Source organism: Equus caballus, chromosome 10 (assembly GCF_041296265.1).
Source record: "Equus caballus isolate H_3958 breed thoroughbred chromosome 10, TB-T2T, whole genome shotgun sequence".
NCBI classification, from domain to species: Eukaryota; Metazoa; Chordata; class Mammalia; order Perissodactyla; family Equidae; genus Equus; species Equus caballus.
The window spans coordinates 76,320,938-76,333,547 of NC_091693.1; the positions used below are offsets into that span (position 1 = coordinate 76,320,938).

At 36.8% G+C, this 12,610-nt stretch overlaps 1 protein-coding gene across 10 annotated transcripts in view; it reads right to left on the bottom strand.

The window, feature by feature from the left end:
* The window catches only part of TBC1D32 (TBC1 domain family member 32), a 187,842-nt gene that overhangs the window by 138,765 nt on the left and 36,467 nt on the right, over positions 1-12,610 (bottom strand). For all 10 annotated transcript variants that reach the window (XR_011422150.1, XR_011422151.1, XR_011422149.1 and 7 more), the window contains 3 exons: positions 8,404-8,494; positions 4,084-4,224; positions 1,449-1,538 (listed from right to left, as the gene is read on the bottom strand). Coding sequence is in view for 7 of the 10 variants with exons in the window: in XM_070223689.1 (XP_070079790.1) it covers positions 1,449-1,538; positions 4,084-4,224; positions 8,404-8,494 (322 nt within the window). In the remaining 3 variants the exon portion in view is untranslated. The remainder of the gene's footprint in view (positions 1-1,448; positions 1,539-4,083; positions 4,225-8,403; positions 8,495-12,610) is intronic.

Consider the following 12,610-nt stretch of genomic DNA (forward strand, 5'->3'; position numbering starts at 1 on the left):
AAGACTTCAAGTTAATACTTGACAAAAAGAAAAGAGAAAAGTTAAGTGATTTTGTCAACCAGCTCCAGATGAGAAACCCTGTTTGCAATGAGAGATATAATATTGATGCACATATGGCCATTCATTCATCTAATTATCCACTATTTTTGAGCGCCTATTATGCGACAGTCACTGTGCTAGGCACTACAGACAGAAGACAGACAAACCAAAAAACAGTCCACTAGATAGTAAACCAAGACATTAACAAGTAATTGTAACAAAGAAGGAAAATTTTTATCTTGAAGGAAGCACAGTCTGTCGTAGGAGCATATAGCAGGGGGGCCTTACCTAGCACTTGACACATGTAAATGCCGTAAAGGCAGAAAGAAGTCTAAGAGCCATTGTTAGGACTAACAAGCTATTATAATTGCACAGATAAAACCTACCAGTTTTGTTTCTTCTTTTTTATAGATGTATTATAGCACTAATATACAGCCCAAACCTTTTTTTTTTAAGATTGGCACCTGAGCTAACATCTGTCGTCAATCTTCTTTTTTGTTTTATTTCTTTCTTCTTCTCCCCAAATCCCCCTGGTACATAGTTGTATATTCTAGTTGTAGGTCCTTCTGGTTGTGCTATGTGGGACGCTGCCTCGGCATGACTTGATGAGTGGTGCCATGTCTGCGTCCAGGATCGAAACTGGTGAAACCCCAGAGACCCCAAAGAAGAGTGCATGAACATAACCACTCAGCCAAGGGGCCAGCCCTCCAAACCATTTTTTTCTTTGATTCACTTGAGTTTCTCTTGGAATCTATGCCAGCATTTCTAGGGTAACTTCCAGGTTTAGAACACTGTGAGTCTATGATTTACGGGGGGTGTTTTGTTATTAGAGTGTTTTACTTTGGAAATTTTCATTGATATTTCAAAGAAAAAAATATAAGTTATCCTTTAAATGTTAATATTTTAACATACTTTTTATAAGCCAGTCAATAGCTAAAGACTAAAAGGCATTTTACTGAAAAACATGGAGTTTGGGGTTTTTTTTATTTATCCTTTAATAATAGAAGATCCTGAAATTCTGCATATGAGCTGAAATAAGCAAGCTGATCACAACATCCAGGAAAGTACAAAGGATAGAAAATAGAAAGAAAGAATACATTAGTACCTATCAATCAAACTTCCCTTAATATCATTTCTTAAGAACATCTTGATGTTAATAAAGAACATTAATATTCTCAGCAAAATTGGTTCTAAATAAAAAGGTAGTAGATAAGGAACATCTTAAAACATCAGTGAACAAAATTAAATTTCATGGTTTACTTCCAGGACCAATGTAATTTGTTATGAATAAGACTGCATCTTATGAAACCTCTTTACTAAACTAGGTCACTCAAAACATCTAAACAATAGAAAACATCTAAAAATATTTAAATATTCTATTTCTCTATTTAAAGCAGAAGCAGAATTACCTAAATGTGCTGCTGTCATCTTTGGAGAAGTTGGTGAGTAATAAATAAGTTGGGTAAACAGAACCAGAAGATCTGTAACGGATATTGAATCTACAAAAAGGAAAAAGGAAAAAAGATTATTTTCTAGCACACTCTTACAACTTAGAAAGATTTAACTGAGAGTCCATCCTCCTATTCTGAGTTTTCACAGAGACTGTAGCACAATCAGGGAGAAGGGGGCCCTAATCCAAGACAGAAGACTCCAGAAGAACAAATTAGGCATGGTAAGTCAAAAGATGGCAAGGCAAGTGATGCAGTAGGTGTTATGTGAAGGTGCAGTTTTACCATTTATGTTGGACCAGTCACTTACCATAAACCCACCGTAGGAAGATCTGTGAATCTGACCAGGACTGTTTAAGTTTATTCTATTAGTAGCAATAAAATTCAGTTTAATGTGTTTGTCCAGCTAACTTATCTGTATAGCACGACAGAAAAGGGGTCAGCAAACTTTTTTTGGACCAAATAGTAAATACTTTAGGTTTGTGGCCAAACAATTTCTGTCACAAACACTGAGTTCTGATGTAGCACTAAAGTAGCCATAGATGATATGCAAATGAACGAGCATGGCTGTTTTCCAATAAGACTGTGTATATCAAAATTTGAATTTTATATAGTTCACATCATAAAATATTCTTTCTTTAATTTTTCCAATAATTTAAGGATATAAAAAACATTCTTAGCTCACAAGCCATACAAAACAGTATACTCAGTTTGGCCCATGGGGTATAGTTTACCAACCCCTGCTACAGCATCCTCACATAAAGATTCTGGTGAAAGCACATGGGACATTTAAGGTAAATATTCACGAACACTAATAGAGCAGAACAGATCTCTCAACTATGAGTTTTGAGATGACCTGTGACATTTCATAGGCCGAGACATAAATGTTAGAAGTCAATGTAAAGTGCTACATTACAGATAATAGACATATAAACTTCAGTGGAATATCTGCAACAACATCACAATATATATTAATCTTTCTATTTCTGTAAAGTTTAACAATATCCTATAAAATGGCAGCTCTTTTTTTGAAATCACTTCTCTGCTGAGTGCCCATTATGCCTGAATTATGCTAGCAAGGGAAATACAAGAGAAGTACATAAAACAGTTTCTTTTTTCAAGGAGCTCACAATTAGCCTATCTGAGAAGAAAAGATTTAAGAAAAATAACTAGGGAATAGTAGAAAAAAAGTGTTCAAAATGAAGATACTCTATAACAGGATTGGCAAACTATAGCCATTCTGGCATAATTTTGTAAGGCTTGCAAGCTAAGAATTTTTTTCTTTTTTTATATTTTTAAAAGGTGTCTAAAATGTACCAGGGGTCCCCAATGCCATGTCCAGATATAATGATTAACTAGGAAGACTCACAGGATTCAATATATAGTTGTACTCCCAAAAGGACACAAGGCACATCAAAGGAAAAAGTGCACAGGGTGAAGTCCAAGCAAACAAGGTACAAGCGTCCAAGGGTCCTCTCGCAGTGCAGTCACACAGAATACACTTAATTCTTCCAGCAACAAGTTGTGACAACACGTGAAATGTTGTCTACCAAGGAAGTTCATTAAGAGACTTAGTGCCTAATGTTTTTATTGAGGGCCGATCACATAAGCACCGAGCACATACCAGGGTTCCAGACTACCAGAAGGAAAGCAGATATTCAGCACAAACCACACTGTGTGTACAAACAGTTTAGGCACAGTGAGCCAGTCTTATCAGTTCTGGGAATAGTGAGAAATCCAAGTTCCCAGCTGCCAGCGAAGGTCTATCCTTGCAAACAGGTCTTCTGAGGATAGCATTCTCAGGCCTGCTGTGATAAGTCGTTTTTGCACATGAGCACATACACATATATACACACACACTCACACACACACACACACACAGAATATGCAACTAAGATAGTATGTGCCCAACAAAACCCAAAATATTTACTACCTGGCATTTTACAGAAAAAGCTTGTTGATCTCTCTATATTTCTAGTATAGACAAAGCTTTAAGGGAGGTAAGGAAGATAACTAATAGCATGTGCTGAAGTGTGACAGGGGAAAACTTTAAAAATGGGACTTAGGGTAACATATCAACATAGTAACACATCAAATGGTACAGCACTTTGCAGTTTATAAAAGAGTATTCTCAACCCTCATCTCTGCAATCATCACAAAATTCTGTGAGCCCAGCACCACTGATACTATTATTCCATTTTTACAGGTAAAGAACTCCATTTAACCATTTAACCATTTAACAATGGTTAAAAGATTTGCCGAAAAAGTCACAGCTACTTTATAGGGGAAAGAGAACTTAAGCAGGGACTTCTAGTTCTGAATCCAGGTCATTCAGTATGTCTAGGATTTGGAAAGGCAGAGAGAAATAAGGAAAGCATTAAAGGCTAGATGAAAAGAAAAAACGATACATGTAGAAAGAAGCACAGACTGAAAAAGAAAAAACGTAGCACTTCAAGGTGTATAAGCCATCAACAGATTAAAAGGTATATCGCTAACTACCCTCGAAGAGACCATGCAAAATCTCCAGGTTTTAATAATCCATGGCATATAAATCCTACCATATCTGAACACATTCATTTCTCCTAATTGCACTTACCTTTTCTATTCTTCAGCTTTATAGGAAATAGCTTTCTGCCTTGTGTGTAGATCAATAATCTTCCTAAAAGGCACAGCGAGTGAATGAAATAAATATATTGTAATTCTTGTCCTGAGTAGTAGAAAGTTTTCTGTTTGTTTCCTTAAAAGAGAAGACAATTACATTTATTTTAATGCCATTGTATTTTATAGTACCTGTCTTCATTCCCTTCTGAACATTAAACAAGATTGCAGTCTATAATGGAAACACTGTTGGTATACATAAAAAAAATTATTCTCTTTATTGTTTCCTAAGACCCTATAACACCTAAATCTCTGGGAAAAAGCATTCATCACAAAATTTAAGAAACTTAGAAAAGTGTAATACGCATACAGTGTTCATTCTAAAACAAATATCTAAGATTGTCAGAGTTATCATCTGTCATCAAGTGGGACTTAAGAGTAAGTTAAGAGGATTGCTGGGAAGATGGCAGAGTAGGAGGACTCTGATTCACCTCCGCAAACAGACAAAACAAACCCACTACCCTCGGAACAATTACCCAGACCTAAGGACAAATTATTTTCGAATGCACATGGAACATTCTTCAGGACAGACCATATATTAGGCCAAAAGACAAGTCTCAATAAATTTAAGGAAATTAAAATAATACCAAGCATCTTTTCCGACAACAATGGTATGGAACTGGAAATCAACTAGAAGAAGAAAACAGGAAAAACCACAAATATGTGGAGATTAAGCAAATTGCTACTGAATAAGGACTGGGTCAATGAAGACATCAAAGGAGAAATCAAAAAATACCTGGAGACAAATGAAAATACGACATGTCAAAATTTACAGGATACAGCAAAAGCAATACAAAGAGGGAAATTTATAGCAATACAGGCCTACCTCAACAAACAAGAAAAATCGCAAATAAACAATCTGCTAGTGCACCTAAAGGAAGTAGAAAAAGAACAAAGCCAAAAATCAGCAGAAGGAAGGAAATAATAAAAATCAGAGCAGAAATAAATGAAATAGAGACTAAAAAAAATAGAAGAATAATCAATGAAACTAAGAGCTGGTTCTTTGAAGATAAAAAGATTGACAAACCTTTAGCTAGAGTCACCAATAAAAAAAGAGAGAGGCCTCAAATAAAATAAAATCAGAAACTAAAAGAGGAGAAATTACAATGGACACCTCAGAAATAAAAAGATTATAAGAGAATACTATAAAAAGCTATATGCCCACAAACTGGATAACTTAGAATGGATAAATTCTTAGACTTATACAACCTTCCAAAACTGAATCAAGAAGAAACAAAAAATCTGAATAGACAAATCACCAGTAAGAAGATCGAAAAAGTTATCAAAAATATTAGTCACTGTTTGAGTCTACCAATTAAAAGCCAATACTACAAAAGATCATATTAACCATGTTAGCAAAAGAAATTAGGGTCTCTAAAATATAGATACCTTTCAATAAATATCATTTATTCACTCATTCATTCACACCTTCAAGATCTATTGAGTAGCCTTTTTATACAAGACCCTGAAATATTTGCTGATGTTAAAAACCATGAACCTGGGATTCCAATTAAGAGTAGGGCAAATAGTCTGGTGTAACCAGAGCACGGGGAGGACAAGTGGGAGAGACAAGAGGCTGGGGGGTAGCAGGGGCAGATCACAGAATACTCAGCTGCAGAAGGAATATGGGCTTTATAGTGGCGTCAACTGAGATGATAAAGAGTTTTAAGCAGGAAAGCAACAGTCAAACATGCACGAGGAAAACTGACTCTGATGGCAGCATAAAAGGTGGATGGAAGAGGGTCAAGGTTTGAAGTAAGACTCATTAAAACAATCATGAACAAAAGCATTAGCAAAAAGGATGGAGAAGAACATACAGATAAAAATAAATGTTTAAGGAAATGAAATCAATATGCTTTAGACAGGATTACATCTGGATCATAAAAGAATAAGAAAATTCTCAAGTTGCTAACTCAAATATCTGTTAAATAGTAAATGTTTCGATTTAAGTAATTCTAAAGGAAAAAACAAAAAACAGGTCTGGAAAGAGAAAGTGATTTCCGTCCTTGATACTTTAAATTGAAGTACTCAAGGAGCATCCAGATCGATATGCTAAGTATGATATGAATTCATGGATCTGGAATTCAGGAAAGAGGTATGGACTTAAATATTTCATTTACCATGTATACATAAATATATAATATTTTAAACCCTCAAAGTGAATGGGCTCCCCGAAGAGAAAAGAGGTAGGCTAAGGTGAGAAAAGAGCAAAGGGAAAAACCTCTGAGTACAGCATATAAAGAAAAGAGCCTTGCGGGTGACTAACAAATATTAGATGAGAATGAAGAAATCCAAGAAAAAAATGATACCAAGAAGAAGAGGAGGAAAGGGTCAACAAAGATAGATGCTGTAAAATTAGGACAAAAAAGAGTGGAAGTTGATAATGGCAAGGCCATGGAGCAGTAGAAATAGAAGCCTCATTTCCATGGCTGCAAGAATAGGAGGCAGAGAAACGGGGCCTAGGTGTACACCGAATACTTAGATGAGCTTTTCTCTGAAGGGAAGCAGAGAATAAAGTACATATGAACTTGCTCATTTTCTATAAGAAAGATCCATGAGTAGGTCTAGAGGATGCAGGGGGAGGTACTAACAGAAAGAGACACACAACAAGTGAAACAGTATCCTGGTTCTAAAATAAACAAAACAAAACACAAAAAATACCAGATGGAAGTAGAAGCAAGAACAAACAAAGAGATCAATCCAGAACAAAAGAATACGTCTTCATTGTAGCCTAGAGAAAGGGGATATTGATAAGGGCATATAAACATGCATTTGTATGCACAGATGCAGGACATCTGGGGAATTCCTATCTGGAAAGTTCCATTTTCCTTAGTGAAGTAGGATGCAAGGTCTCCTCTTGAAAGGAAAGTGGGCAAGGGCAAGGCAGGGGGCTTGATGGGACTGGTGAAGGCTTGCAATAACTATTATGGAACATGAAGAAAGGACAGCTAACGGGATTCCAAAACAACACAAGAGAACAGCCAAGGTTAGAGAAATACATATGTGCACTATCAATTTATGTCACACATGCTCTCTGCTCAATTTCCTGAGGACCAGAGAAGATGGAAGACTGAAACGATCTAAGGTCGAGGATCTGTAGGTAGAAAACTGAAAGAGAAAAGAGCAAGAATTCTGAAAGAAATGCCAAAAGACTGCAGGGAAGTACCCGGAGGTCTTCACTAGATGGGGAAGAAACCAAAGCCACAAAGAGCTGGTAGAGAAGTTGGGGGGGGGGGGGGGGGGAGATAGATATAACATTTTAATATTAAGAAATTAGAAAAATTTATGAACTTAAAAATGACATAACTCATATAAACTTATGTATCCTTTTCCTTTTCCTTCTCTTGAAGAATAAGTTCTGGCTTCTGTACTATCTCCTCCACTACAAAACTACCTTTGAAACCTGGTATTGGTCTTTGACCATTTTTCTTGAGTTAGACAAAGAATTTACCCAGTGATAAACAAAGAAAATTATAAGATATCTTCATATTCTCAAAGAACTTACTATTTCATTAGAGAAGTAACATAAAATAACAGAATGATAAAAGATATCAAATTCACATGGCAAGTTGTGTGATGTAGGCAAAAGAGAAATAAAAATTCAGAATTGGCAGAGAAGCCATCCCGAAAAGTTTAAAATAATGCTTATTCTCTCACAACAAATAAGATATATACTAGCATGGGGGATTATGGATAGGGGCAGCAGGAGTAGGAATAACAAAGGTGTACAGGCATGGGTACGGAGAAGAATCTGACTAAGAAAAGAGTCACTTCAACCAATAATTAGAGATGAGATAGGATAGAGAGAATAGGGCCAGATTATGAAACTTCTAGGATATTTTAGCTCAGACTGAGGATAAGCAGAGATGAATCACGGGGTGGAATGGGGTGTCCAATAATAAAACAGTATTTCATAAAAATTTTCCTCCAACTAAAACATAAAGATGACTGATAGACTAGAGGAGTAAAGAATGAACCGTGCATTATTGCAGTATAACAAACTAGGACATATACCCTAGTATGAACTGAAGAACGGTACACGGTAAGAACCAGGAAGATGATACAGTAATTTCAAATGTAGATCTATCATAAAAAGTCATTACAGTGTGTCTTAAACTTGTGGAAAATATTTTACATTAGCAAAAGTGATCTAATCTACCATGCTACTAACAACTATTTAAAAATAAGTTATTACTAAGCTATTTTTATTAATAAAATTTACCATTTTTAAAAATATGTAACAGAAAATAATACTTACCACAATGCTTTGAATGTCCCAAAAACTCATCAACTTTCATGGTCTCACACAACTCAAAATACTGAACACATTGCTGGACTGCCGCAGTTACCTAATAGATTAATAATTTATTAATTCCAGAAGTTTGCAGCCCACAAGTCCATGTGTTAAAAGAAGTGACTCAAGACTGTAAAAATATGCTGGGAAAATATTCAAGAAAAATATTTAGAATAGTGCCTTTCAAGGCCACTGAAGCTGTCTCCCCAGTTACACTGTAACTATGGTATCATTCTGGGAAACACCAAAAAGTATTTGTGGACCAACAAATATTGTTATAATGTTGGTGCCAATGGACAAAAATAGACGCGACTTTACATTTTATAGCGAAAAATGCAAAAACTCTGGCCATGACTTTGAAAACTCCTGCCAACATCCCCACTTCCTTTGCCTTAGTCTCTTCTTCCTACCTAGCCAGCAAAATAGGAACTGGATCAAGCCTTCATTTCCTTTTCAGATTCTAGAATTGCTGAAAACTGATTTTTTAAAAATCTCATAATGCAAAGAACAGTTACAATAAAAAACAATCTCCAACTTCTACTGTGCCCAGTGTTTCTCCATTCTACCTCCTTCCCCATTCTCCACAAGCAGAGATTTGAAATCTCCCCCTTCTTCTGCACCTACCTATTTCCAGTAGATACCCTCTCATTCGAATTCTCAAATAAAATAGAAGACACCATTGAGATAAGGAGTGTAACTGCTAGATTTGGTAATAAGGAGGTTTCTGGTGACCTTGAAAAGATCAGTTTCAGGGGAGTTTGGGGGATAAAATCAGAATATAAGGAAAAGGAACAGCAACAGAAAAAGCAAAGGCAGCTAGTGTAATTATTTTCAGGAAGGCTGGTTGTGAAAACAAAAAAACAGAGTAAAACATAGAGGTCTTAGAGTCAAGAATGAATTCTTCTTCTTGTTGGAAGGATATGGTCATGCTTAAATGTTACTGGAGGAAGCTAGTAGAGAGGAGGAGTTTGACAAGGAAGGAGAGAAAGAGGAGAGTTGACAGAAGAAAGTGTCCAAGAGCAGGAGGAAGTAGGACCTAAAAAGAAGGAAGGATTAAGCTTTAGATGGGGAAAAAGATGAAGGGTGTGCAAGTTCATAATTGTGGTGTCAAGGAATTTATGGATTCCCCTGTCTCATTCATTCTTATGGCCTCAGTTTTATGCAGCAAAGAGTTAACATGGCAGGACTTCTATCATTGGAAAGGCCTGCTTACAAGGGTGGACCCTGACTAGCATCTGGGAACTTGGATTTCAGGAGAATTCCCACTATTCCAAGAACTGATTAAGAGGGGCTTGCTGTACCTAAACTGTACGAACAATGGGTATTATCCTGAACACCTGCCTTCCTTCTTGGAGTCTAGAATCCTGGTATATGCTAGGCAGAGGGTACCTATATGATCAACCTCCAATTAAACCAAAGCGGGGGAGGGGACATTGAGTCTCTAATGAGCTTCCCTGGTAGACAGCATTTCATATGAGCTGTCACAATTTCATGCTAGAGGAATTAAGTGGAGTCCTGTGTGACTTAACTAGGAAAAAGACTTGGAAGTTTATGCTTGGTATCCTCCAGACTTCACTAAATGCACCTTTTCCCTAGGCCAGCTTTGCTTTCTATCCTTTCTTTGTAAGGCATCATAGCTGGGAGTACAACTGGATGCTGAGTCCTATGAGTCCTCACAGCAAAATCATCAAATCTGGGGACCCCCTCCCATATCTGAATGTCTTGTCTAAATCAAACTTTAGAGATCCAGATCAATAATATGCAATTGCTTATAATGTTGGTGCCAATGGACAAAAATAGACGCGACTTCCAAGATTGCTTCTTGGAAATCTGGATCTCAAATTTGATATGACCAAATCTAAAGTCATTACCTTTCCCAACTTTCCTATTTTCCTCTTACTATGTATCTCAATGAATGACATTAGTCACTCAATTGAGTAAGTCTTCACCCACCGCCCATTCAAAAAGCCAAGTCTCTAAATCCTACATTCTAAACATGACACCCCTGAGTCCATCCATTTATCCCAATTCACACTGTCATATGCTTAATTCTCGCTTCCACCATCTTTAGCTTGGATTACTGCAAATCCTCTTAATATTTCCACTTCAACACTTCTTCCCTATCTCCACGTAGCACCTTCAACTCATTTTCCAAATTTTCCAAAGCCCTAAGGTGATATTACTTCAGTACTTAAAAACCTATCAGTGGCTCATCACACTTCCAGAATAAAGGCCAATCTCCTAAATCTGACATATCATATATAAAATTTCTTTATGATCTCACAGTCTTATTCATCTTATCCTCCATATGCCCCCTCCCCAGTTACACACACATCAACACATACAGAAATACATCTATCTGTGTAAAAATCAGTCACCAAAATCCAATTCAACATATGACCAGTCAAATGACTAATTCATTAAAAGCAACATTGCTGAAAACTTAAAATCTATCAACACATACCAGTTAAATCTGAAACATACCCAAAACTGGTATTTACAACAAACTCATCATTTTTATTTGCAAAAAGGGAAGGGGTTGAAGATTTCCCTTAAATAGGTCTTTTCTAGTTTTATGGAATTACTCCCTGCCCCATGCATGAATGGGAACAAACTGAGGTCAGTTGACAGAGACTCAATTTAAAGCACCCGAGAACTTTTCAAAAGACATCATCCACTTAATATTACTTTTCAGGGAACTCATTTTCAGGAAGTTTCCCTAATACCAGCCACATTTCTCTTAGCAATCTATGTGCAGTCATATAAAATATGAGCCTTTTCCAAATGTACTGTGTTTTCCATTCCCTAAGCCTTTAAACATGCTATTCCATTGTCCTGAAATATTTTCCTGCCACTACTTTAACCACACTCCCTCTCTTTTCCAGGATAACACCTACTTAAGAATAAAAATTCCTCACAATCCTCAGAAAAGAGTAATTGTTATATAAATAACAAGCACCAGAACCAGATTTAAATCTACTTAATAAATCAATGACAAATTTATATAACTATAGTAATAGGTATCCAGCAGAGCAAGTTGAACATCTTGTAAATCAATATATGCCAACAGATCTTGATGAACACACTTCTGAAAGCCATCCGACCAGTGCTGGCCCCTAGCTTCTGAAAATCAGCCAACAACAACAGACACTCTAGGAAATACATGTAAGCCAGTCAGTCAGTAGCAATCTCACCTGAACTGCCACTCTCCTACAGGTGGCACGAACTCATTCTTATCTCTAAAAACATCAATCCCTGAGTTCCAAGTTTTCCTCAAAACCCTGTAAGATTAACAATCTGTATTGTCTAACTTAAGCAAGCAATAAATTCAGCTTTATGCATTGTTTCAGATATTGAACAGTCGTCTTAACCTTTGACAATTCTGGAGCTTCCTTGAAGATTACTTTGAAGACTCTCACTTGGCAGCATTTCATGGGATCCTCAGACAAAGAAGAGTGTTCCCTGGGCCCCCTGAGTCCCAAACTCTGATAGTGCTTCAGATCTGACACCATGTGAGTCTGTCTCAACAACAACATGAGGTCCAGCTTGCTTCATTGAGTTTGCATTGCCACATTTTGTTATCCTAAGATTTGTAATGAAATAGGTCTTTGTACAAAGTAGCCTTCTGTTTTAGAGGGGCACAGTTTGGTAGGTATTTTTGCTATTAACCTGCTTATTCTTCTGTGCTTGTTTAGCTTTTGTTGTCTTTTATAAGGCATCTTAATTGCTGTTTTGTTTTGGTTTATCCCACATCTACTGAATATATAAAGGAGTGTTCCATAGGGAAGAGGAGGAGGCAGAGCCTAAGAAGGCTCTAACCCAGTCAATCCAGTTCAAGCCAGCACTGAGATTACTGGCTACCAGCAACAAATTCACACAAAGCCAACTGGTCAGAGTGCCTTGGGACTCCTCGGTAAATTTAATGAGGACACTCCCTGACTTGTCAATTAGTGAAAAGAGGGGAGTCAATGATTGCTATGTCGCTGATCATACATTCCCCCTCCCTAGCTTCCACTTGGTCAGAATCTGACACTATTCATAAACACACACTTTTGGCCAAAAGTGCAGTGATCTGTTTCATGTTCGTCCTAAGTTTGTCTAAGTCTAAGCTGAAAGCCCCTCATGATAGAACTCCTAGCTCCTAAATGAACTTACTCTTACAATCCTAATT